At 43.5% G+C, this 27,830-nt stretch overlaps 2 protein-coding genes across 6 annotated transcripts in view; one reads left to right on the forward strand and one right to left on the reverse strand.

Moving 5' to 3' along the window:
* Positions 1–5,878, reverse strand: part of LOC121278418 (transforming acidic coiled-coil-containing protein 3-like) — a 59,099-nt gene extending 53,221 nt beyond the window's left edge. For all 3 annotated transcript variants that reach the window (XM_041188833.1, XM_041188822.1, XM_041188842.1), the window contains exons 1-2: positions 5,736–5,878; positions 687–855 (exon numbers count right to left, since the gene is read on the reverse strand). In XM_041188833.1, coding sequence (XP_041044767.1) covers positions 687–854 — 168 coding nt within the window. In that variant the 5' untranslated portion in view covers position 855; positions 5,736–5,878. The remainder of the gene's footprint in view (positions 1–686; positions 856–5,735) is intronic.
* A 122-nt stretch (positions 5,879–6,000) lies between these two features.
* The window catches only part of tmem129 (transmembrane protein 129, E3 ubiquitin protein ligase), a 33,149-nt gene continuing 11,319 nt past the window's right edge, over positions 6,001–27,830 (forward strand). The window contains exons 1-4 of one of the 3 annotated variants that reach the window (XM_041196458.1): positions 6,001–6,075; positions 8,913–8,970; positions 15,341–15,812; positions 16,095–16,254. In XM_041196458.1, coding sequence (XP_041052392.1) covers positions 8,931–8,970; positions 15,341–15,812; positions 16,095–16,254 — 672 coding nt within the window. In that variant the 5' untranslated portion in view covers positions 6,001–6,075; positions 8,913–8,930. Of the gene's footprint in view, positions 6,076–8,912; positions 8,971–11,562; positions 12,050–14,679; positions 15,049–15,340; positions 15,813–16,094; positions 16,255–27,830 lie in introns of those variants that run through there. The other 2 variants (XM_041196441.1, XM_041196452.1) reach the window with 2 other exon arrangements.

Consider the following 27,830-nt stretch of genomic DNA (forward strand, 5'->3'; position numbering starts at 1 on the left):
GGAGTACTGTGTACAGTACTGGTCACCTTATTTAAGGAAATATGTAAATGCGTTGGAAACAGTTCAGAAAAGGTTTACCAGACTAATACATGGAACGGGTGGGTTGTCTTATGAGGAAAGGTTGGACAGGCTTGTATCCGCTGGAGTTTAGAAGAGTAAGAGGCGACTTGATTGAAACATATAAGATGCAAAGGGGATCTTGACAGGATGGATATGGAGTGGATGTTTCCTCTTGTGGAAGAATCTAGAACTAGGGGTCACTTTTTAAAAATAAGGGGTCGCCCAGTTAAGACAGATGAGGCGAAATTTTTTTCTCTCCCAGGGTCGTGAGTCTTTGGAACTCTTTCTGAAAAGGTGGTGGAAGGTGGCAGAGTTTTTGAACATTTTTGAGGCAGAGGTGGATTGATTCTTGGTAAGCAAGGGGGTGGTGGGGTGATAGGTTATCAGGTTAGGTGAGATGCAGATTTCAAGTTACTATCAGATCAGCCATGAACTTATTAAATGGCAGAGCAGGCTCAAAGGGTTGAATGGCCTACTCCTTGTTTGTATGTTTTGTTTATATGTCAGGGGAGTCATACTAACTTGAGTTGCTTTACAGAAAGTCAGTGCAAGTTCCTTCTGTGTTAACCATTCTATTACGCGTTCAAAAGTAAATCAAGAACCTAATTGGACAAAACGAGAACTACCTTTGATAGTTTTGTTGACCCTTTGGGAGGGAAGTTTTCCTTCTGAGACATTCGAAGAATTGATGGCCTTCCTGTAGTCTCCACTGGTATCAATGGGTCACATTGTTCATCCATTATATTAGAACTTTGAAGGTCAAAGAAAGTACTCTCAACCAAATCCAAACTCATGCTAGTAAAAGCAAGAAACAAAATCAGATTACTTTGTTAAAAAAACGATAGATTAAAAATGCCAGCTTTTATTGAATACCCTACACAAAAGTTGCAAAAACTGCCAGATTTATTTTCCAATTATTTTCCAATTTGGGAGTTCACAATGGTGAATATTAAGTTGACAGAACGGGACAGTTACATGGATCACTGAAAGCACAGCCAATGTGAAGAGTTGAAAACAGTAACCATTAATCAAACTTGTTTAGTAGAAATGATACATCCAGACAATCACGATTGCTAGAAAACAGCCCCTTGCCTGTGCTGATTCTTTGCAAGAGCAGTCCAGCTCATCCCATTCCCCCATTCTTTCCCCATAAATCTGCAATTTTATTCTCTAATACATTCTCATTATCTTTTGAAATCCACAATTGAATTTGCCTCCACCACCTTTAGGTACTGTAGCACCTCCCATGAACAAAATAAAATTCCAAATCATATCCACCTGCTGCATAAAGTTTTACCTCATATCAATTCTGGTTCTTTTGTCGGTCACCTTAAACCTGCTGGTCTTTAATCCTTTTTTTCCTTATCTACTGTCTGGCCCCATATGATTTGGAACTGCGCCAAAGCTCTCCTCAACCTCTGCTCTAAAAGATTAAAACCCTAGCTTCTTCATCCATCCACATAACTGAAGTCCTTCATCCCTGGAACCAGTCACACACAGTGCTGTTAAGTAGGGACTTCTCAGATTTTGACCCAGAGATGAAGGAACAGCAATATACTTCCAGACCAGGATGGTTGCGATTTGTAGGTGGTGTTCAGAGCTCACATTGTCCTTATGCTTCAAAGCAGTAGAGGTGCTGTTGAAGTCTTTACTGCATGATGTAGATGGTGCAGAACGCAGTCACATCACGCCAGTAGAGTAGGGAACAGGTGCCTAGCCAACACCCTAACAAACTAAGTGGGTTGCTTTGGCCTGGATGGGTCAAGCTTCTTATTGCAGCTGCACTCATCCAGGCAAGTGGAGATGGTGGAAAAGCTTTGTAATCAGGAGAGTCACTCACTATAGAATACTCAGCCTCTGATGTACTCTTGGTAACAATGCTTGTGGCTGGTTCAGTTAAGTTTCTGCTCAATGGAGAGAGATTCAGCAATGGTAATGCAGTTTTCTGCCAACCTCTGGAATTCAGTTTTGCCCATGCTTTGACCAAGGCTATAATGAGGATGAGAGCAGAGTGATTCAGGTAAAACCCAAACTAAGCAGTGAGCAGGTTATTGATGAGCAAGTGCCACTTGATGGAACATGTCCTTGACAGTGCTGTCATTTTACTAAAAACAAAAAACTGCGGATGCTGGAAATCCAAAACAAAAACAGAATTACCTGGAAAAACTCAGTAGGTCAGGCAGCATCGGCGGAGAAGAAAAGAGTTGACGTTTCAAGTCCTCATGACCCTTCAACAGAGTGGCCGATGCTGCCAGACCCGCTGAGTTTTTCCAGGTAATTCTGTTTTTGTTCTGTCATTTTATTGGCGATTGAGTGTAATAACTGACCAGATGGGATTCATCACTGTGTGATCAAGACATACCTAGGCAATTTTTCATATTGTCAGGTAGAAACCAGTGTTATTGCTATACTGGAACAGCTTGGCTAGAGGCAGCCGGTTCTGCAGAAGTGCTCAACATTACAGCTCGGATGTTGTCAAGGGCCACAGCCTTCGCTGTATCCAATGGGCTCAGCCTTTTCTCAATTTTAGTGGTGAATCAAACTGACTGCGATGGTGTGCATTTCAGGAGGCTGAGATGGATCCTACACTAGGTAAACTAACTCTCCTGGAGCTTTGGCCTGTTTGCAGTCTTTGAGAACAATGACCACACCACTCTCCTCCAACAATTTAGTCATCTAACTGACTGGAACCACACTTGCCTTTTCAATCAAATTGTAGTCAGAGTACCATTTGAAGTGGATGCCCTTCCTGTTATAACCTTTTGTTATCACCCAAGAAATTATCCATTCCCCCACTTTTTCTCATCTGCAAGCTGCCCCTCAGCAACAAGGAATGTTTATTCAAAAGCACCACCTTAGTTTTCATATTTATACTGAAAAGAACCAGCTCTAACTCAACTGCCATTTCCAAATTTTAAGACTGATCCCAAGGAATGAGGAGAAGAGATAGACTACCTTGCATGTGAGAAGACTGATGGAGATATCAAAAGTGCTTAAAATTGTGAAAGGATGGACAAAATGGATTAAAGAAAGTTTTCTTGCTGTGTACAGAAACATAAAGGGCCATATTTCCAATGTAAAATTAAAAATGTAGGAAGAATTTTACCAAGGCCAAAGAAGGTACCACATATTACAGCTTACCTTTAATATAATGAAATATCCCTAGGCACATTATAAAACAAAGTTCGGCACCGAGCCACATGAGATTAGATCAATGACCAAAAGCTTAGGTCAGTGGGTATGATTATGTCAGGCTGTTTGACTAGTCATTGGGACAGCTCTCCTAATTTTGGCACAAAACCCCAGACATTAAGGAGGACTTTGCAGAGAGTCAATTGAGCTTGGTGTTGTCATTTCTAGGTTGATATTGGGTAGTCCAGCAAGTTGTTCCTTTTTTGTGATTTTGTACACAGGACTGGCTTGCTAGGCCATTTCAAATTGCATTTAAGAATCAACCACATTGTGTGCAGTCTCCTAATGATTGCACGTCAGTTTCTTAATTGTTGTGTAAAGAGAACATAACTGGACCATTGAGGGCCCTGAAACGTTAACTGTTTCTCTCCACAGATGCTGCTTGAGCATTTCCCTGTTTGTTATAGCCTCTGCAGCATTTTGCTTTTGAATATGTGGAAATCCTCACCAGGAACTTGGGACAAAGCCACAAGGCACCAAAAGCCAGATCAATCCAGGAGTTTTTGTTAAAAAAATGAAAACTAGAGTAGATAACCCGTTTCACTCAATAAGTCTCAAAATTGGACATCCATTAGCGCCAGAACTCTATTCCATCACAATATGTAACCTCATGCCCATGCATCTGCCATTACCACACCATGGCAACAACCCTGGTTCAAAGAGTGTTGGAGTGTATGTCAGGAGCAACCCAATTTGGAACTTTATGGCTGTTCCTTTATCATCAAAATCCTGGAAAACTCCCTGCACTGTGCACATGCCCACAACACATGGACTGCTGCCATGATTCAAGGGAGCTCACCTCCAACACCTTCTCAACAGTAGTGAATGTTGATGACCTTGCCAAGACCACTCAAATCCCACGAACAAATCAAACAGCAACAGGAATACCTATAAATGTAGTGCCAATCTGGTGAAGTTACAACACAGCAAACTGAACACCAGAAGCAATATGATAGAGCGAAACAATCCCATAACCAACATATCAAAGCTCCTGCAACATCCAGTTGTGAATGGTGGAGGACAATTAAACTAATCGGAAGAGGCAGCTCCGAAAGCAGCCCAATCCTCAATGGTGGATGGATGGATCAAGCAGCACTTCAGTGCAAAGGATAACACTGAAACATCTGCTACCATCTTCAGCCAGAAGTGCTAAGCGGATGATTCAGCTCAGCCACCTCCTCAGGTCCCCATCATCACAGAAGCCAATCTTCAGCCAATTCAATTCATATGATGAAGAAACAGTTAAAAGCATTGGATGCAACAAAGGCTATGGGCTCCAACAACAGGTTAAACAACACAAAATTTTCAAACAATTATTACAGCGCAGGAGGCCATTCAGCCCATTGTGTCTGCATCCACTCTCTGGATACGCAATTCACTTAGCGCCATTCCTCCAACTTCTCCCTGTAATTCTTCATTTTCAGATAAGTCTAATTCCCTTTTGAATGCCTCAGTCGAACCTCCCACCACCAACACTTGCATTCGAGTTCAACCATTCGCCACGTGAAAGTTTTTTCTCATGTCACTTTTGCCTCTTTTACCAGTTGTTTCCAAATCTGTGCCTCCTCATCCTCAATCCTTTCAGAGGTGAGAACAGTTTCACCCTATGTACTCTGTCTGAAATGATCATATGATCATATATTAACATCCTTGGGGGGGTGGGGGGGTTACTACTGGCCAGAAACTGAACTGGACCAGCCATAGAAATACTGTGGCTACAAGAGCATGCCAGAGGCTAGGAATCCTGCACCTAGTAAGGGAGTTGCAGGAAAATCCTGTGGGTGTGTAACTACACCACATGGACTGCAGCGATTAAAGGGAGGCGGCTCACCACCACCTTCAAGGGCAGCTAGGGATGGGCAGTGACGCCTAGATCTCATGAAAGAATTTTTTTTTAAAAAAATGCCTCGATCAGACCCCCCTCTCAGAATGAAATTTTGTTTACTTCTGAAACAAGACCTTCAGGTTTAAGGTCAAAGCGTCTGAGAAGCTAGGGTCAGTCCAGGGACAGCTTGGGTTTTGTTTTTAAATGTAGCACCTTGAACATAAGTGTTAACATGGGTCAGCGAGCCACACGAGGAGACATTAAGCCAGATAACCAAAAAAAAAGAGATATATCGAGAGGCGCTGGTTAGGTTGGAGGGGAGTGGAGGAGGGAGGGGTGGTGTAAGCCAGCCAGGCTGCAGAGTGGAGCAAGTGATACGGCCGGGAGGGTGAAGGAGAGAATGTATGAACCTGCCTATCCCTCCCCGCTTTTACAAGGTGCCTCTCCATAGCAACTTTAAACATAGCAAGAAGTCTCAAGGGGTTTGCCAGTACTGTCCATGAACAAAATACGGAGGATATGCTAGAGACCTGAAATATAAACAATAAAGAAAAATGAAAGCTGGGCGCCGGGCCACGGGGGATAGATACCAGGGTAAAGGATCCGCCCTGCACCCGGGTTTACCGGCTGACACGCTCTCTCTCTCTCTCTCTCTTACCTCCAGTCCCTCCTCCTGCCGCCTTCTCCACGATTCCAACCTTATTCCTTTTCGTTCTTCTCGCGCAGATTTCAAAATTCGACCGTTTACTGCCGTCTCCAATCCAAAGCGGACGTTCCTTCAGGTTAAAGCTCAAACGGGTTTCAAACTGACCAATCAGCAGCGGGAGAGCGCCACCCATGTTCTTGTCGCGAGATGTTAACCCGCTGCCACTGCGCAGGCGTCGCTGTTGTGTGCCAACGTCTCTGGCCAGCGTCCCAAGGCAGCTTAGCGGTTGGATAAAAAAAACAAAAAAAAAACTGCGGATGCTGGAAATCCAAAACAAAAACAGAATTACCTGGTATTTTCGTTTTTGTAGCGGTTGGATAGTTGGTTTTATTCAGCTTACCCAACAGACTTAGGGTCACGTATTGTTAACCTATATGATCATCAGATGATGTAGCTTACCTTGTCAAATTGTATTGAGTGTAGTAACGGCGCGCCCGTGAGTGCCTTTTGCAGAGGATTGCATTGAATCCGCAGCAAATAAGCAGGACTGGTTGGTAACTGTATTCTGCAGGTTTCACCGCATTACCTCCTGACACCAGCCACCCCATCCAGTTCAGAAAGCCGAAAAAATGTTGTTCAGTTGAAGGCCAACGCAAGCTGGAAGAACAGCACCTCATCTTCCGATTAGGCACTTTACAGCCTTTTGGGCTCAACATTGAGTTCAGCAACTTCAGACCATGAACTCTGTCCTCTGTTTTGATTTCCCCCCCCCGCCCAGGTGCCATTCTGTATCCTAATCCCGTGTTTTTGCTTTCAGACAGCACTGGCCTTTACTCTGCTATTCACACCAAATCTGGACCAATCTTTTGTTTCTTCAGTACTATCATTACTGCACCCTTTATTTGGCTTTTATTCCATGCCATCTTTGTCATTTAATCTTCCTCACCCTCTAACCTATCCCTGACCTCTTTAGCTCCCCGGCTCCCGTTTTCAACAGTGTAAAACCCATCACACCCCTCCCTCTCTTCAGTTCAGAAGAAGAGGCATATTGGACTCGAAATGTTAATTGTTTCTCTCTGCACACAGATGCTGCTAGACCTGCTGAGTTCTTCCAGCACTTAGATAGCCAGCATGTGCGGTATTGCTTTTTAGTTAAAAATGGAGTAAGAGAAGCAACGAGAGAATATGAGAAGAGATTGGCAGCTAACATAAAAAGGGAATCCAAAAATCATAGGCATATAAATAGTATAAAGACATAATGGGCTGATTAGGGACTGAATTAGTTGCGGAGGCAGATGATATTGCTAAGGTTCAAAATGAGTACTTTGCATGTGTCTTTACCAAGGAGGAAAATGCTGTCAAAGTTATAGTAGAAGAGGAAGTAATTGAGAGACTGGATGGACTAACAATTGATAGAGTAGATATTAGAAAGGCTGGCTGTACAAAAGTTGAGAAGTCACCAGGACTGGATAAGACAAAGTGAAGGAAACTAAAGGAGTAAGGAAAGAAATTGCAGAAGCATTGTCAATAACTTCAAGTACTTCTTCAATACATTGGTGGGGCCAAGACACTGGAGAATTGCAAATGTTACACCCTTGTTCAAAAAACGGATGTAAGGATAAACCTCAGTGGTGGGAAAGCTTTTAGAAATGATAATCTGGAACAAAACTAACAGCCATTTAGACAAATGTGTATGAATTGGGGAAAGGCAGCACAGCTTTTTTAAGGGCAAATTGTGTTTACCTAACTTGATTGAGTTTTTTGATGGGGTAACAGAGAGGATTGATGTGGTTTACGTATATGGACTTCCAGAAGGTGTTTAATAGAGTGCCACATAACAGGCTTCAGCAAAGTTAATGCAGCATGGATATGAAGTTGGCAGAGTGATAGGAAACAGACTGGTGGTCAATGATTATTTTTCGGAGTAAGGTAATATAGTGGAGTTCCCCAGAGTTCAATACTAGGACCACTGCATTTCTTGACATATGTAAATGACATAAACTTTGGTGTGCAGGTCAGTTTTAAAATTTGCAGATGATACAAAACTTGTAAGTATTGTGAACTATGAGGAGGATAGTGATAGACTTCAAGAGGACAGACAGACTGGTGGAATGGGATTGTCACAGACAATTTTAAAAGGTTTTTTTTCCCCAAAGTTGCCCGTGTTCAATGTATTTGTATGTGGGTGTTTATTTTCTTACCCATGGAGTGAGAATTCAATTTAAAATAATCCAGTAGCAAAGCTTTTTTACTTAAAAAAGAAAAGTTTTGTTTATTTCATTCTGTTGATCTGAAAGTTACTTAAGAAAAGATAGTTACTAACAGAAACACATACCTAGCTACAAATGAAGATAAAACAATACTTATAAAAATTGGATCAGTTTAGTCCATATTCAGTGTAGGCTTGACATTTTTGAAGTTGAGATATTGTGTTACCTGAAGTGAAGGTTTTGAAGTTGTAGGATTGTCTCTGCAGCTGCGATAGCTTCCACTATCGAATTCCCAAGGTTGCTTTAACAGGTGATCTTAGTACATGGAGTCAGGGAGGAGAGAAGATTTCTTCTGTTTCTACAGGCATGGCACTTTCAGATTGCCTAGTTACTTTACAGCAGAAGCCGTGGCTGTTCCTAGATGCCTTTTTCTGTCTCTCCCTGGGTTGAAGCTCTTCAAGATGGTTTTCTGTGGATCTGTCTTTTTCCTGTCCTTTTTAATGCCTTTTGCAGGTAAGGCAAGATGGCCACCGTTATCATGTGACCTGTACAACAATACTGAGTCACTTTTCATTTAAAGCAAGTGATAATTCCGTTAGTTATCCAAAGTCTCCTTATCTCCTATAGTGATCAAAAGGACCAAGTTTGTTCACACCTTACAATGGCTTGTCAGTTAGTGTCATTGTGTCTGGAGGAAAAACTATCAGGTCAATGACAAAAACAAAAATACCTGGAAAAACTCAGCAGGTCTGGCAGCATCTGTGGGGAGGATCACAGTTAACGTTTCGAGTCCACATGACTGTTCAATAGAACTCATGTTGAAGAGTCATGCGGACTCGAAACGTTAACTGTGCTCCTCTCGAGAGATGCTGCCAGACCTGCTGAGTTTTTCCAGGTAATTTTGTTTTTGTTTTGGATTTCCAGAATCCGCAGTTTTTTTGCTTTGATCAGGTCAATGAGTTTTGTTTACTCTTTTCAGACACTCATTGAATTTTAAATGTATATGTCCGAGAAATGCATCCTGGTCTCCTCGGGAGGTAAGAGAAAGATGATTGAAATCCACACTTCCGTCTGGTAGCCTGGCACCATTTTAAGAACGGTCTTTAAACTCAGTCCAAGGTTTTTTTTTTAAATGTGACCTTCAGAACAGTTTTTTCTAAAAATTTGTAATATAATGGTGCACCATAACATTCATATATGCAGCGAGCCTCCTGTCACAAATGGAATGTATGTGTTCTCTTATTGACTGTGATCAGTATGTTTTATACAGAAAGAGGTGTGTGTTTTCTTACCTTTGGAGTGTGTATTCCAATTAAATAATTCAGCAGCCAGCTTTCGTGAGTTAAAAAACATAAAGAAGATTATTTATTCTTTCACACTTACCCCGAATTAAATGCAAAGTTACACATACTCGGTCTCACTCAAGCACCCACACACTCAAAACTGTATTCAGATGAAAGTCACGCATTTTTAGTTATTTCAGTCTCTGATTTATGATCTACAGTCTCCCACATGGCAGGCCTGTTGTCTTTTGAATGGATTAGATACTTAGTTAGTTAATGCAAGAGTACCTTTTCTTTAATTTGGTATATTAGTTGCCTGTTAAGTAATGTTTAATTTATGTTGATGTTAGTTTGCTACAGTAAAAGTCGTGGGCCGAATTTTACAGCCCCTCCCACTGGCGCGATTTTCTGTTCCCGCCAAAGTCAATGGAGTTTTGAATGGCTTACCACATTTTACGGTCCCGTTGCAATTCCACCTTTAAAATGTGAAATCTTGTCCTTTGGTTATTTCAGTTGGTCATTTGTGAAATTCATCTCTAAAATGTATCAATCTCTACGGGGACTGTAAAAATTGAGAGATTTTGTTGCAAGGAAATCCAGTAAGCTTGTGATTTTATGAATGTAACAGAAAACATTCTTTACTTTGTTAGGTTGTACAGAAATTGGCTTACTTCCAAACTAAAACTGGCCTAATTTCATGCTTGGTTTTGTGCTCTAAAGCACCAGCAGCAAAATCATGAACAACTGACAATACATCCTTCAAAGACGCCTTAATTAAAAATAAGGGCATGCACAATTACATCATTTGTTCAGGAACTTGGGAAATTTTAAGAACACAAATAAATCAGTTGACCAACTCTCTCTCTCAACAAATAGTTGCAGTGTTCTCACTATTTATGCTATTTGTTTTTTTTATGGTAAGTTCTATGCCTAGGCAGTGAATGCTGTTGAGAGATTGGACAAGGAAGATGGAGTTGGCTTTTCCCATCCCTGCACATAAAGAACAAAATTCCAAAGGTTCTCTGGAACTAAGTGAGAAAAAGGCAAACAAACAAGCACATGCAGTGCACATGTAAGAAAGATGGTGTCACTGCAGTCATTGACTTGTGTTGACAGGTTATTACATTAATTCTGTTTTATTCATCTATGTTTGGATCATAGTAAAAGTTAAAGACCCTGTAATCCAGTGCTTCAGAACAACAAATGAGATTCTGGGGTTTTATGCATTGTTACAACTAAGAAGTTTATAAGATTGTTGTTTTGAGAATATGTCTTTAAAGTAAAACGAATTGGGTCATGTTACCTGTTCTGAAGGCGGCCTGATAGTAAGCCTGGGCAGTGTTTGTTAGAGATTGTTTACAGATTGTTTTACTGGGAAGACGATGCAAGGCGTTTACACTTGGAGACAATGGCAGCAGCAGTGGATAGACTGTAAGTCTCCAAAGTCCCAGGAAAGGTGACTTGAGAATGTTTAGTTATAAACAATTGTGCTTTAAACTGTCCATTTAATTCCATGATATAGAATGTTGTTGGGGTTTAAAGAATACCTAATCAGCATTTCAACCTGGATACAAGGTCCATGTGATTTGCATTGCCATGGAGATGGACTTTGAGGGGGAAGGGTTTCTAAAGCATCTCTGAAAACCCACAGATGAGATTAGTCTGCCAGGATCTGGGAAGATGGAGAGTAGCTATAGCCAGCAAGTTGCTGTGGTTCACCACGCAATAATGCAGGTAGATGTTAGCACTTAGATTAGAAAGATCAAATTTCTGAGGAGTTAAAACAAAGCTGTAAGATTCACCAACTTGTGCTACAGAAAGAATCTCTAGGGATGAAACGTCAGTGAAAGAGTTCTGAGATGAAAAATTCCCAGATTGAGATAGGAAAAGAATGGAAGTGAACCTCGGGAGCTAAGAATCACCTTGGACTGGTTATGGCAGAATTGAATGTCTACCCAAAGGACAGTGCAAAATATATTTGAGAAGTGTGTTTTCAATTGTGTTAAAAGAAAAAGGGAACATTCTGTTTTGTGGTTTAAAGTATAAGCTGATTATGAAAAGAGTGTTTCATCAATAGTGCTTTTGTTATAGCTCTTAAATTCTTAAAACGTGAAATCTTGTCCTATCATCCTTACAGCAATAAAGTGATTTTGAATTTGGATATGACTTGGGTCACAGTTGGAGTACATCACGCCTACTTTAATGCTATGTCAAATTTAATTTTACTGCAAAAGTCTCTCATATTATATATATACACAAATCATGCTAGATTTATCTCCAACATTTTTTTCTCTCTAAATTCCCGTGTTGCCACATCTCAACTTTCCAATGGCCCTAGGCAATGTTCCAAACAACATCGACTATGGTAACTCTCTCTCTCTCCTCATCTGCCTTGAAATTTCCACAGAATTCAGTATGGTCGCTCAAAGAATTATTCTCCAAGGTGTTGTTCTCTCTTTTCCAGCCCCAATTACCCTCGTGTGGTTCCATTCCCACAAATGGAAACACAACCAGCAGATCCTCAGCCAAGGATCCGTGTCCACTCCATAGTCCATGTGATGAGGGCGGGGCCGGGGCCGGAGCCGGATATCCGTGTCTCCAGGGGCGACGGCCGGGCCCAGCTTCAAGATGGACAGTCCCGCCGCTGCTTTCAGTCTTTTCTACGTTGTCCTGTCTTTTTGCTTCGTCTTCACGCCAACCGAGTTCCGCTCAGCGGGGGTGACCGTGCAGGATCTGCTGTCCGAGCAGCTTGGCAGTGAAGATCTGTCCTTCGTCCATTACCACATCCGCAGGACGGCGGCCACTGTCACCGTGCACTCGCTACTGCCGCTAGGTCAGGTCAGGTCAAGTCAGGGCAGAGCGGTGCTGCTCGGCCCGCCGGCACGGGGTTGCTGTGGGCCAGATGAGGGCTGCGGGCGGATGGTGGGGCGGTAGTTGTTGTGAGGCCGACCCGACTCTGATTTGAACCAAAACCAGAAAATGCTGGAAAAACTCAGCAGGTCTGACAGCATCTGCGAAGAAACAAGAGTTAACGTCCCGAGTCCACCCCCACAAGGGTCATCTGTTACTTGTTCCCTGTTGCTCTTTTCAAAGTGCTTACCCTCGTCCGGCTATTATCACATTCTGCTTTCTTACCTTGATGCCACTATCAGCACTGTTTTTAGCTCTTACCACGACCATTAACACACCCTTTTGTCCGTGATGTCTTTGTCAATCTCTCCTTTCCCCCCACCTATCGCTGGCGTTCTATCCAGCTTCAACTTCCCTGTAGTTCTAAGAAGGGTCATATGGACTCAACATCAACTCTGTTTCTCTCTCCACATATGCTGTCAGACCTGCTGAGTTTTTCCAGCATTTCTGTTTTTGTTTCAGATTTCCAGGATCTTCAGTATTTTGCTTTTATCCAAATCTGATCTGTTTATATATTGAGAGGCTGGATACCGCTTCAGGGCCAATTGCTTGTGTTTTTAACTAGGGAATGCTGTCAGTGTCATGTTTCAATAGCATTACAATCACTGAATGCCCCACTATCAACATCCTGGAGGTTACCACTGACCAGAAACTGAACTAGACCAGCCATATAAGTACTGTGGCTACAAGAGCAGGTCAGAGGCCAGGAATCCTGCAGGTAGTAACTCACTTCCTGACTCCCCAAAGCCTGTCCACATTCTACAAGGTACACATCAGGAGTGGGATGGAATACTCTCTACTTGCCTGGATGAGTGCAGCTCCAAGAACACTCAAAGCTTGACACCATCCAGGACAAAGCAGCCAGCTTAATTGGCACCACATCCACAAACATTCACTCCCTCCACTAATAACACACAGTAGCAGTAGTGTGTACTATCTACAAGGTGCAGTGCAGAAACTCACCAAGGCTCCTTAGGCAGCACCTTCCAAGCACACACAACCTCTACCATCTAGAAGGACAAGGGCAATAGATACATGGAAACCCGACCAGCTGGAGGTTCCCCTCCAAGCCATTCACTGTTCCTTCACTGTTGCTGGGTCAAAATCCTGGAACTCCCTTCCTAACAGCACTCTGGCTGTACCTACACCACATGGGCTGCAGCAGTTCAAGAAGGCAGCTCACCACCACCTCAAGGGCAATTAGAGATGAGCGATAAATTCTGGCCTGGCCAACGATGCCCACATCCCATAAATGAACTTTAAAAAAACTATAAACATCAGACGGTATCTAATCTCTTTCTTCCCTTCCCCCCTCCCATACAGCGCATTAGGCGAATGTCTGTCACTTTCAACGAGCAAGCTTTCAAGTCTCAAGTTGAAATGAAGGGACTGGAGCAGAAATTGAAGGCTGTTGTTTAATATTTCTTATTGTTGTTACAAAAACTGTGAACCAGGTGATGTGTGTATGTTTGTGTGTCAACTTAGCTCATCTTTGCCTCTGAGTTGGTGATAGGTTTGGACAGAGTACTTTCTGTGCATACAATACCACAACGAGAGAAGCTAGCACAGCGTCCAAGGCATTCCAGCTTGTTTTGCCTCCTCCCCTGCCGTGAAAACCATTCTTTGTATTGGTAACTCTTTGGATGACAATGATTCCTAGCATTTGGCCTGAATTGCATCTTATTGGCTTTTATATATTCTGAATACATTTTTTATTCACCTACTCTGGTGAATATAAAGAATTTGGAATATATAAAATTTGCTTCTGCTCTGAAGAAGAATCATACGGACTTGAAACATTAACTCTGTTTCTCTCTCCACATATGCTGTCAGACCTGAGTTTTTCCAGCATTTTCTGTTTTTATTCTTATTCTCTTGATTATTTTGCATTCCCTGATTTTCCTTCTTATAAAGCTTAGCAGTTTCAAATCTTTCCTCCCATCACTCTTCTGATAGGATTAGCCTGGTGATCCTTGGCTCTCTTGCTTGCAGAACATGGACATTTTCCCTATGTGCCTTGTTGACAGAACTGTACAAAGTACCTGAGGTGCAGTCTAACCAGAAAACTGCAAGGCTTTCTTCAGTGTGAGGCCCACAGACTTGTATTTCATCAAGAGAGGAACAGAGTTCATGTTTCAAATTGATGACCTTCGTAACAGTTCTGAAAAAAGATCATTGACCTGAAGTGTTGATTCTGTTTCTTTGCTGCTGCCTGGCCTGAGTATTTCCACCATTTTCTGTTTTTATTTCAGATTTCCAGCATCTGAAACATTTTGAATTTTATTAATTTGGCAATGTAACTCAACATCTATTTGCTTTGTTAGTGGCTACTTTGCAATGACTGGACATAATTATTGAGTCTTATGTCACTTCCAGTCTTCTGTGCAGTTCACCAGCATTCATTAAGTGTGGTGCCTGTTTTTTCTCCTTCTGTACTACAACTTACAAGTACTGATTTAGAATTTGGTGTAGCTCCCTCTGCTTTTACTGAAATATTTAAGTAGATCTTTGGCTAATTCATCATACCCAACAGAGCCACCTAATTCAATATCTGCAGATGTGACCAACTTGAATTGTGTTTCTCAAATAAGAACAAAAAATGCTGGAAAAACTCAGGTAAGGGAGCATCCGTGGAGAGAAACAGAGTTGGATTGTGCTTCTCAATCCAGGTTGTTTATGCAAATCAGAAAGAATCAGAATTGAACCCTCGGTATTGTTGCCCGAACTGAATCACTCCTTTGGTTAGTGCAGTATGATGAGAGTGCTGCATTGCTGGAGGTATTATTCCTTGGAAGGAGACATTAAACCACAGTCCTGCCTATTTTAGTGGTGCAGTTGGATGTTGTGTCACATGGTACATGAATAGTAGTCATCTCTCCTGGTGCCTGAGCAACATTTCCCCTCAGCCAATGTTGCCTGAAAGTAAGTTTGCTGATTGTTCACCTTAACATTAATAATATTGCCATGCACAGAATGGCTGTCACATTTGTTCAGAAAATGGCCACTGCACTTCAAAAACAGAGTAAGATGTTAAATGGATGTAAGGGTTATATTGGACAGAAAGGGAAGGTTGGAAATAAGGCTGTAGTCAAGGTAAAAACATTGAGTATCTTTCTTGATTTGATGAAAGTGAGTGAAGGGTATTAAGTGACCCTTTTCTGAAGTGCTGTTTTCATGAATGTTACTCATCTCTTGCCATTGTTGTTTATTGCAGGTTATTATGCAGGAATGTGTGTTGCATCTTCTGGTGAAAAGCAGTTCTACTTTCTAGTAAGCAAGGGTTGGTTGATTTACTTAGTGACTGCTGTGCTCATCCCTGCTGTTGCTAGCCTTGTGGTGTTGTACTGGTCCTTAAATAAGTGGGGCAAACATCCAATAGCCAGAAGCCTTGTGCACTATGCCCTTCCGCAGTCTGGTTGGAGAGCTGTGGCATCTTCTGTTAATACTGAGTTCCGAAGGATTGATAAATTTGCTTCCGGAGCGCCAGGAGCCCGAGTTATTGTCACTGATACCTGGGTGATGAAGGTGACTACATATAATGTTCATATAGCACAGCAGCAGGATATTCACCTCACATTGACTGAATCAAGGCAGCACGAGCTGTGTCCTGACCTGAATACTCCTGTACAATTCCTAACAATTCGAGTGTCCAGCATCAATCCGAACGTCAAGCCATTCGACATTAGGTGGGTAATGGAGTCAAATCTACAGCTGGATTTTGTTATCCTGATTAAAACTTGAAACCGTATCTCCTTGTCATAAGAGCCTGTTTCCCGATTCTCTCCACTTAACACCAGCACTATGTCTTCTACCCTCTCTGCAGCACCTTCCCTCCCTGCCCTTGACCAAATTACACCAGGTGAGAAGCAGATTGTTTTGGTAAATGGGTGGGGTACAGAAAGAAAGGAACTAAAATTGTTTCACCTCAGAAATTGAAGTGAAGTCCGTGTTTTTATGATTATTTGTAGGCTGAACTCGACGGAGTATGGTGAACTACGTGAAAAACTCCACACAACAGTTCGAAATGCCCATAATGTCGTCATCCATCAGTCTCTAAGTGACATGTTTCTTGACACATTCAAGATCCAGGTGGAATTGAACCAACGGTATCATCTATCTGGTAATCAGGTACATGTAGTCAAAATCAAACTTTCCTTTTTACCTATATCACTCTTTAATGTGAAAACACAGCCATGCAGAGTTAATGCTGGGCCCATGATCTGTGTTTGACAACGAGATATGAAGCGTATTCACTGAATCTGTGGATTAGTCCATTATTATTGTACATTTAACAATGTACCCTCCATAAATGCAAGCTCATCCAAAACACTGTTGTCCATATCCTAAGTTGCCAAGTCCCATCAACCTTGTGCATACTGACCTGTATTGGCTCCAGGCCATCAATTTCTTTATTTTAAAATCCCCCAGCCTTGTTTTCAAATCTCAACATGGCTTTGATCCCCCCCCTCTCTATCTCTGTAACCTCTTTCCATCCTATGACCCCCCTGAGATATATGCTCCTCCAATTCCAGTCTTTTGAGCATGTCTGATTTTTTTCCTCCACTATTGATGTCTATGCCTTCAGCCTTGATCTCTGGAGTTCCCACCCTAAACCACTCCACCTTGCTACCTCTCTCCCCTCCTTAAAACCTACCTCTTTGACCAAGCTTTTGGTCATCTGCCAAAATATCTCCTTATGTTGTTCAGTACCAAATTTTGCTTGATAGCTCTTTTGTGAAGTGCCTTGAGAAGTTTTAATACTTGAACACGCTACATAATGCAAGTTAATAGTATTTTAGTCTTCTGAATTCGTGAAAATAAAGACGTTTTCCATGATTTCTCCCCAGCGCCCCATGTTTATTTTGTACATCCTGATCCACCTTTTCCAGTTGAGAGAGATGGCAGGCCCAGAACTCCCCTCAACATCAGCAATTTGTTCTATAGATCAAGCTGTTCATCCATATTAAAATACACTATGTAGCTTTCCAGTCTCCCTTAATAGCTGCCGAAGTTTCTGATTAACTGATTATGTTTCTTAATAACATTAATGACTATTTGGCTCAGCAGCTGGAAAAAGGGAGTTTTTTTATGGTACGTTGATATGAGTAAGTTGAAACAAAATGTGCTACAAAGCACATATCATCAATATGAATATAATTCTTAATAAAAACAATAGAAGAAGGGGGGTGGCTGCACATGAATCATCATCTTATACCCTTGGATGTGTGCATGTGTTTGCCAAGCTAAACCTTAGAACAGTAAAATGTGCCATTTTTAATCTTCCTTGCCACCAGCCTTTGCTCAATGCCTTTTATTAATGGTAAGGCTGAGGTCAGGAAATCACAAGGACTTTGGAATGAAATTGCACTTGCCTTAAAAATATCCCGTAAGGTATTGCCAAGGGAATGTAGGTTGGAGTGCACCACTATCTATGTGAAATTATTTTGAAGGGAAATAAATGCATTTTTTTTACTGACTCGGAGCCATAAATTTATAAGGAGTTAGAAATTTATAACCTTCCTCCGGTCTTTGTGATGTACAGGATATGGAGCCAGGAGCTCAGCTTGGAGTCACATATGATGCCAAGATTCAACCTGAGACAGTGATCGAGGAGGGGAATGTAATAGGGGGGGTGGCAAGAATAGGATGTTTGCAGCAGAAGCAGCGGCTACCCTTAATTGCAGTTATTTGTGAGCTGCGAGGCATATAATTGGCTTGGATGAGGATATCCAGAGCAAAATCTTAAGTTTTTAAATAAAACTAAAATTTGAAGCAGAGCAAATAATGAGGCTTAAAGATAAACACAGGTGAAGGAAGTTATTTGTCCAATCTGGCTAATAAGACCATAAGACATAGGAGCAGAAATTAGGCTATTCGGCCCATCGAGTCTGCTCCGCCGTTCAATCATGACTGATAAGTTTCTAAACCCCATTTTCCCGCCTTCTCCCCGTAACCTTTGATCCCCTTACCAATCAAGAACCTATCTATCTCAGTCTTAAATACACTCAAGGACCTGGCTTCCACAGCTTTCTGTGGCAATGAATTCCATAGATTCACCACTCTCTGACTAAAGACGTTTCTCCTCATCTCTGTTCTAAAAGGTCTTCCCTTTACTCTGAGGCTGTGCCCTCGGGTCCTAGTCTCTCCTACTAATGTAAACATCCTCCCCACATCCACTCTATCCAGGCCTTTCAGTATTCTGTAAGTTTCAATCAGATCCCCTCTCATCCTTCTAAACTCCATCGAGTATAGACCCAGAATCCTCAAACGTTCCTCATATGTTAAGCCTTTCATTCCTGGGATCGTTCTCGTGAACCTCCTCTGGACCCTCTCCAGGGCCAGCACATCCTTCCTGAGATACAGGACCCAAAATTGCTCACAATATTCTAAATGTGGTCTGACCAGAGCCTTATAAAGCCTCAGCAGCACATCCCTGCTTTTATATTCTAGTCCTCTCGAAATAAATGCCAACATTGCATTTGCCTTCCTAACTACCGCGTCAACCTGCAAGTTAACCTTAAGAGAATTCTGGACCAGGACTCCCAAGTCCCTTTGCACTCCAGATTTCTGAATTCTCTCCCCATTTAGAAAATAGTCTATGCCTCTATTCTTCCTACCAAAGTGCATGACCTCACAATTCCCCACGTTGTATTCCATCTGCCACTTCTTTGCCCATTCTCCTAACCTGTCCAAATCCTTCTGCAGCCTCCCAGCCTCCTCAATACTACCTGTCCCTCCACCTATCTTTGTATCATCTACAAACTTAGCCAGAATGCCCTTAGTTCCTTCATCTAGATCATTAATGTATAGAGTGAAAAGTTGTAGTCCCAAAACTGACCCCTGCGGAACTCCACTAGTCACCAGCCGCCATCCTGAGAAAAACCCCCTTATCCCCACTCTCTGCCTCCTGCCAGACAGCCAATCTTCTATCCATGCTAGTACCTCTAACACCATGGACTCTTATCTTACTGAGCAGCCTCCTGTGCGGCACCTTGTCAAAAGCCTTCCGGAAGTCCAAGTAGATAACATATATTGGCTCTCCTTTGTCTAACCTACTCGTTACCTCCTGAAAGAATTCTAACAGATTTGTCAGGCATGACCTCCCCTTCATGAAACCATGCTGACTTTGCCCGATTTTACCATGCGCTTCCAAGTATTCTGAAATCTCATCCTTAATAATAGACTCTAAAATCTTACCAACGACCGAGGTCAGGCTAATCAGCCTGTAATTTCCTGTCTTTTGCCTCACTCCCTTCTTAAACAGGGCGCTTACATTAGCTATTTTCCTGTCCTCTGGGACCCTCCCTGACTCCAGTAATTCCTGAAAGATCACCACTAATGCCTCCACTATCTCCTTCAGAACTCTGGGGTGTAGTCCATCTGGTCCAGGTGATTTTTCCACCTTCAGACCTTTCAGTTTTCCTAGCACCTTCTCCTTGGTAATGGCCACCATACTCACCTCTGCCCCCCGACTCTTTTGAAATTTGGGGATGTTACTCATGTCTTCCACCGTGAAGACTGATGCAAAGTACCTATTCAGTTCCTCCGCCATTTCTTTGTTCCCCACGGCTACTTCTGCAGCGTCATTTTCCAGCGGCCCAATGTCCACTTTTGCCTCTCTCTTACCCTTTATATATCTAAAAAAAAAACTCTTGCAATCTTCTTTTATATTACTGGCTAGTTTACCCTCATATTTAATCTTCTCCCTCCTTATTTCTTTTTTAGTTGTCCTCTGTTGGTCTTTGTAGAATTCCCAGTCCCCTGGCTTCCCACTGCTCTTTGCCGCATTGTATGCTTTCTCTTTAGCTTTTATGCTGTCCCTGACTTCCCTTGTCAGCCATGGTTGCCTCATCCTCCCTTTAGTATGCTTTTTCTTCCTAGGGATAGATGAATTTTTGCTGTGTCTCCCAAATTACTCCCAGAAACTCCTGCCATTGCTGTTCCACTGTCTTTCCTGCTAGGCTCATCTCCCAGTCAATTCTGGCCAGCTCCTCCCTCATGCCTCTGTAGTTGCCTTTCTTCAACTGTAATACTGTTACATCTGATTCCAGCTTTTTCCTCTCAAATTGCAGGGTAAATTCTATCATATTTTGGTCACTTCCTCCTAAGAGTTCCTTCACCTTAAGCTCCCTTATCAAATCTGCCTCATTACACATCACTAAATCTAGAATTGCCTGTTACCTAGTGGGCTCCACCACAAGCTGCTCCAAAAAGCCATCTCGTAGACATTCCACAAATTCCTTTTCTTGGGATCCACTACCAACCTGATTTTCCCAGTCCACCTGCATATTGAAATCTCCCATGATCACTGTAACCTTGCCTTTCTTACACGCCTTTTCTATCTCCTGGTGTATTTTGTGCCCCACATCCTGACTACTGATCGGAGGCCTGTATATAACTCCCATTATGGTTTTTTCACCTTTGCGGTTCCTCAACTCTACCCACACAGATTCTACATCATGTGACCCTACGTCGTTTCTTGCTATCGATTTAATTTCATTTCTTACTAACAAAGCAACTCCAACTCCTCTGCCAACCTGCCTATCTTTTCAATAGGATGTATATCCATGTATATTTAACTCCCAGTCCTGATCTCCTTGCAGCCATGTCTCCGTAATACCCACCACATCATACCTGCCAATTTTAAGCTGTGCCAAAAGCTCATTTACCTTATTTTGTATACTGCGTGCATTCAGATACAACACCTTCAGTCCTGCATTTTCTGTCCCCTTTCTCATTGTTGTCCCTTTATCTGATGTGCGTGAAGTTAGATTCCTAGCCCTTTCCAAACACTCTGTCCTAACTTGTGTTCTGGAGACTTTAATAGCCTCTCCTGGACTCTCCTTTAGTTTCAGTTTTTTCATAATTTTCCATGAAGTTGAATATATCCCCCCACACGCTAACCGGCTGCTTTGTTTCCCATTAGTCATACTTCTTGGAGTTTTACCCTTCCCTTCGCCCCCCCCCCCCAACTTTCTAGTTTAAAGTCCTGTTGACCACCCTATTTACCCTTTTCGCTAGAACATTGGTCCCAGATCGGTTCAGGTGGAGACCGTCCCAACGGTACAGATCCCTCCTGTTCCAATACTGATGTCAGTGCCCCATGAAATGGAACCCCTCTTTCCCGCACCACTCCTTAACCACGTGTTTACTTCCCTTATTCTCGTGTCCCTATGCCAATTTGCACGTGGCTCGGGTAGTAATCCAGAGATTATAACCCTTGAGCACCTGTTCTTTAATTTAGTTCCTAGTTCCTGATAATCCCCAAACAGGTCCTCTTTCCTAGTCTTACCTATGTTATTTGTCCCGACGTGAACCACAACAACTGGATTCTTCCCCTCCCTCTCCAATATCCTTTCAAGCCGGTCAGAGATATCCCTCACCCTGGCACCGGGCAGTCTTCATACCATGCGGCACTCTCGATCCTGCTTACAAAGGAAGCTATCAATTCCCCTAATTATAGAATAGCCTACAACTACCACTTGTCTTTTTGTTTCCCCCTCTTGAATGGCCTCCTGTGCCACGGTGCCTTGGTCAGCTGGCTCATCCTCCCTACAGCCCTGTTCCTCATCCACACAGGGAGCAAGTACCTCGTACCTGTTAGACAAGATCAAGAGCTGAGGCTCCTCTGTTCCTGAACACAGGATCCCTCTACCTGCCTCACTTGCAGTCACACCCTTCTGACCCTGACCACGGACTGAACTTGAGGTACTTAATCTACCGGGTGTGAATGCCTCCTGAAACAAAGCATCCAGGTAACTCTCCCCCTCCCGGATGTGCCGCAGTGTCCGGAGCTCGGATTCCAGCTCATCAATTCTGAGCCAGAGTTCCTCCTTTGATGGGAATCTGCTGTTCGTCTACTGCACGCCCCAGTTTACAACTGTCTCTTAAAATGATTCACCTTCTGGGAGCGGGGACAGTTGGACCTGTGAGGGACACGTCTATCGGGCAGTGGGCTGAGTTTGAAAAAAATCCAGGAGTGACATCACAGCAAAACTGTAAGTTCGTTGGTTGGTGTAAAGCTGTTACTTGGATTTCAGGAAGGAACACTAGCAATAGGGAAGTAAAGTTAAATCAAGCCAAAGTAAATAAAGTAAACCAAAGTAGGATAAAGTTAGCGTAAGTTTAGTAAAGTTGTTAGTGGTAATTTGTTCTACTCTAATTACTGTAAATGTAATAAATCGGTTTTTAAGTTACAGGATGGCAGGTCAGCTCAGCCAAGTGGAATGTACATCCTGCGGCATCTGTGAAGTTGTGGATGCACCATGCATCCCATCTGTAGGAAGTGTCACCAGCTGCACAAGCTTGAGCTCCAGGTTTGGGAACTTGAGCGGCAGCTGGAGTCACTGTTGTGCATCTGTGAGGCAGAGAACTATGTGGACAGCACGTTTAGGGAGCTGGTCACACCACATTTGAGAATCGCACAGCCAGAGAGGGAATGGGTGACCTCTAGGCAGCCTGTGAACCAGGCAGGTAGTACAGAAGACCTCTGAGTCTATCCTGCTTGCTAATTGATTTTCCATTTTGGATGCAGATGAGGGTGACAGTTCCTCAGGGGAATGCAGCCAGAACCAAGCCTGTGGCACTATGGGCGGCACAGCTGTATAGAATGGGGGAGGAGGAAGAATGGAAGGGCAAAAGTGATGGGGGATTCCATTATCAGGGGATCAGAGAGGCCTTTCTGCAGCTGTAAACGTGACTCCAGGATGGTGTGTTGCCTCCCTGGTGCCGGGGTCAAGGATGTCACGGAGCAGCTGCAGGACATTCCTCATGGGGAGGGGGATCAGCCAGAAGTCATGGTCCACATTGGTACCAATGACATTGGTAGGAAGAGACCAGTACCTGAAAACAGAATTCAGGGAGTTAGGAAGGAAATTAAAAAGCAGGACAAAAACAAGAAATACTGGAAAAACTCAGTAGGCCTAACAGCACCTATGGGGAGAAAGACAGAGTTAAAGTTTCGAATCCATATGACTCTTCTTCAGTGGCTCTGACAAAGAGTCATACGGACTTGAAACATTAACTCTGTCCTTCTCTCCACAGATGCTGTCAGACCTGCTGACTTTTTCCAGCATTTTTTTGTTTTTGCTTCAGATTTCCAGCAGTATTTTGCCTTTAATTGAAAAACAGGACCTCATGAGCAGTCATTTCAGGATTACTCCCGGTCTCACGTGCTAGTGAGCATAGGAATAGGAGGATTGATCGATTAAATACGTGGCTGGAGAACTGGTGTAGGAGGGAAGGCATCAGATTTCTGAGGCATTGGAACTGGTTCTGGGGCAGTTGGGACCTGTACAAGTTGGACAAGTTATATCATAACAGGACTGGGACTGATATACTGACAGGGAGATTTACTAATGCTGTTGGGGTGGGGTTTAAACTAGCTTGTCAGGGGCTGGGAACCTGAGGGGCCCAAATTGTAAAGAAGTAAAGTTGGTAACAGGAAGTAGTAGTGAGAATAGAAGGCAGAGAAACATAGCAAGAACATTGAGTATGCTTCAAATTTTTTTTTTATTATTCATTCATGGGAAGTGGGTTTCTCTGGCTGGGCCAGCATTTATTGCCTGTCCCTAATTGCCCTTGAGAAGATGGTGGTGAGCTGCCTTCTTGAACCACAGCAATCCATGTGGTGTAGGGACACCCACAGTGCTGTTAGGAAGGGAGTTCCAGGATTTTGGAACAGCGATATATGTCCCAAGTCAGGATGGTGAATGGACTTGGAGGGGATCTTCCAAGTAGTGGTCTTCCCATCTATCTGCTGCCCTTGCCCTTCTAGATGGTACTGGTCATGGGTTTGGAAGGTGCTGTCGAAGGAGCCATGGTGAATTCCTGCAATGCATCTTGTAGATGGTACACACTGCTGCTACTGTGCGTTGATGGTGGAGGGAGTGAATGTTTGTGGATGTGTTGAAAATCAATGGATGTGCTTTGTCCTGGATGGTGTCAAGCTTCTTGAGTGTTGCGGGAGCTGAAATCATCCAGGCGAGTGCGGAGTATTCCATCGCACTTGTAGATGGTCATTGCACGATTCCTAGCCTCTGACCTGCTCTTCTATCCACAGTATTTATATGGCTAATCCAGTTCAGTTTCTGGTCAATGGTAGCCCCCAGGATGTTGATAGTGGGGGATTCAGTGATGGTAATGCCATTGAACATCAAGGGGTGATGGTTGGATTCTCTCTTGTTGGAGATGGTCATTGCTTGACACTTGTGTGGTGTGAATGTTAGTTGCCACTTGTCAGCCCAAGCCTGGATACTGTCCAGGTCTTGCTGCATTTGGACATGGACTGCTTCTGTATCTGAGTTGTTGCAAATAGTGCTGAACATTGTGCAATCATCAGCGAGCATCCCCTCTCCTGACCCTACGATGGAGGAAGATCATTGATGAAGCAGCTGAAGATGGTTTGGCCCAGGACACTACCCCGCGGAACTCCTGCGGTGATGTCCTGGTGCTGAGATGACTGATTCCAACATCAACAACCTTTGTGCTAGGTATGACTCCAACCAGCAGAGGGTTTTCCCCCTGTTTCCCATTGACTCCAGTTTTTCTCAGGCTCCTTGATGCCACACAGTCAAATGTGGCCTTAATGTCCAGGGCATTCACTCTCACCTCACCTCTGGAGTTCAGCTCTTTTGCCCATGTTTAAACCAAGGCTGTAATGAGGTCAGGAGACCCTGGCAGAACCCAAACTGAGCATCAGTGAGCAGGTTATTGCTAAGCAAGTGCTGCTTGATAGCACTGTTGATGACCCTTTCCATTACTTTATTGATGGAGAGAAGACTGATGGGGTGATAATTGGCCAGGTTGGATTTAGAGCCAAAGAGGCCTTTCAGCCCATCGAGTCTGCACTGGTCAAACAAGTTTCTAACTATTATAATACCATTTTCTAGCATGATGCCCATAACCTTGTATGCCATGGCATCGCAAGTGCACATCCAAATATTTCTTAAATGTTTTGAGGGTGTCTGCCTCTACCACCCTTTCAGGCAGTGAGTTCCAGATTCCCACCACCCTCCCGGTACAAAAACTCTTCCTCACATCCCCTCTAAACCTCCTGCCCCTTACCTTAAATCTATGCCTCCTGGTTATTGATCCTTCCACCAAGGGGAAAAGTTCCTTCCTATCTACCCTATCTATGCTCCTCATAATTTTATACACCTCAATCATGTCCCCCCTCAATCTCCTCTGCTCCAGGGAAAATAACCCCAATCTATCCAATCTCTCCTCAAAACTAAAACTCTCCAGCCCAGGCAACTTCCTGGTAAATCTCCTCTGCACACTCTCTAGTGCAATCACATCCTTCCGATAATGCAGATTCCAGAACTGCATGCTGTGGCCTAACCAGCATTTCATACTTTCCAGCATAACCTCCCTGCTCTTATATTCTATGCCTCGGCTAATAAAGGCGAGTATCCCATATGCCTTCTTAACCAACTGATCTACCTGTCCCCGCTACCTTAAGGGACTGGTGACATGTACACCAAGGTCCCTCTGATCCTCGGTATTTCCCAGGGTCCTACCATTAATCGCGTACTTCTGTGCCTTGTTTGTCCAGTCCAAGTGCATCACCTCGCACTTATCTGGATTAAATTCCATTTGCTGCTGATCAGCCCACCTATATCCTCCTGTAATCTAAAGCTATCCTCCTCACTGTTGTGCTGCATTTGTCCTGCATTTTCTGTGCAGGACATACTTGGGTAATTTTCCACACAGCTGGGTAGATGGCAATGTTGTAGCTGTACTGAAACAGCTTGGCTAGGGGCGCAGCAGGTTCTGGAGCACAAGTATTCAATACTATTGTCAGAATAGTGTCAGGCCCATAGCCTTTGCAGTATCCAGTGCCTTCATCCATTTCTTGATATCACATGGAGTGAATCGAAGTGGCTGAATACTGGCATCAATGATGCTGGGAACCTCCAGAGGAGGCGGAGATTGATCATTCGGCACTTCTGACTGAAGATTGCAGCAAATGCTTCAGCCTTATATTTTCCACTGATATGCTGGGCTCCTCCATCATTGAGGATGGGGATGTTTGTGGAGCCTCTTCCTCCAGTGAGTTGCTTAATTGCCCACCACCATTCACGACTGGACAAACAATGCACAGGCATACATGATGAATGGTAGGACCCTGAGAAGTACCGAGGATCTGCTGCTGCTGATGGCCCACAGTGCCTCATGGGTGCCCATTCTTGAGTTGCTAGATCTGTTCGAAATCTATCCCATTTAGCAGGGTGGTAGTGCCACACAACACGATGGAGGGTATCCTCAATGTGAAGGCCGGACTTCGTCTCCACAGTGACTATGCAGTGGTCACTCCTGCCGATACTGTCATGGACAGATGCATCTGCAGCAGGCAGGTTGGATGAGAATGAGGTCAACTATGTTTTTTGGCTCTTGTTGGTTCCCTCACCACCTGCTGCAGACCCAGTCTAGCAGCTATGTCATTTAGGACTTGGCCAGCTCGGTCAGTAGTGGTGCTACCGAGCCACTCTTGGTGATGGATGTTGTGCACCCTTGCCAACCTCAGTGCTTCCTCCAAGTGGTGTTCAACATGGAGGAGCACTGATTCATCAGCTGGGGAAGGCCGGACATGGTAATCAGCAAGAGGTTTCCTTGCCCATGTTTGCCCTGATGCCATGAGACCTCATGGGGTCCGGAGCCAATGTTGAGGACTCCCACGGCGACTCCCTCCCGACTGTATACCACTGCATCGCCACTTCTGCTGGGCCTGTCCTGCCAGTGGGACAGGACATACCCAGGGATAATGATGGTGGTGGCTGAGACATCTGTAAGGTATGATTCCGTGAGGATGACTATGTCAGGCTATTGCTTGACTAGTCTGTGAGACTGCTCTCCCAATTTTGGCACCTGCCCCCAGATGTCAGTAAGGAGGACTTTGCAGGGTCAGCAGGGCTGAGATTGCCATTGCTGTTTCTGGTGCCTAGGTCGATGCCAGGTGGTCCATCTGGTTTCATTCCTTTTTTGTGATTTTGTAGTGGCTTGTTAGGCCACATTGTAAGAGTCAGCCACATTGCTGTGGGTCTGGAATCATATGTTGGCCAGACCAGGACAGATTTCTTTCCCTAAAGAAGATTAGTGAACCAGATGGATTTTTACAACAATTGACAATGGTTCCATGGTCATCATTAGACTTTTAATTCCAGATTTTTATTGAATTCAAATTCCACCATTTACCTAGGCAGGATTCAAACCCGGATCCCTGAGCATTACCCTAGGTCTCTGGATTACTAGTCCAGCGACAATACCACTATGCCATTGCCTCCCCAGAATGCGGAATGATGTTGAAAAGACAAAGTTAAAGGCATTCTACCTGAATGCGCGCAGCAGTAAGATAGATAATCTAAAGACACAAACAGAGGTAAATGGGTATGGTATAATTGCCATTATGGAAACATGGCTGCATGGTGACCAAGACTAGGAACTGAATATTCAAGGATATTCGACATTTAGGAAGGATAGACGAAGGGAAATGAGGTGAAATTGCGCTGGTAATAAGGGATGGGATCAGTGCATTAGTGAGGGAGGATCTCAGATCGGAAGAACAATGTGTGGAATCTGTTTGGTTGGGGCTAAGAAAAAGCAAAGGGCAGCCTACTTTGGTTGGAGTTGTTTAAAGGCCACCAAATAGTCATAGTAATGTGGGGCATGGTATTAATCAGGAGATGAGAGAAGTACGTAGCATG

This window comes from Carcharodon carcharias, chromosome 1 (assembly GCF_017639515.1).
Source record: "Carcharodon carcharias isolate sCarCar2 chromosome 1, sCarCar2.pri, whole genome shotgun sequence".
NCBI lineage: Eukaryota > Metazoa > Chordata > Chondrichthyes > Lamniformes > Lamnidae > Carcharodon > Carcharodon carcharias.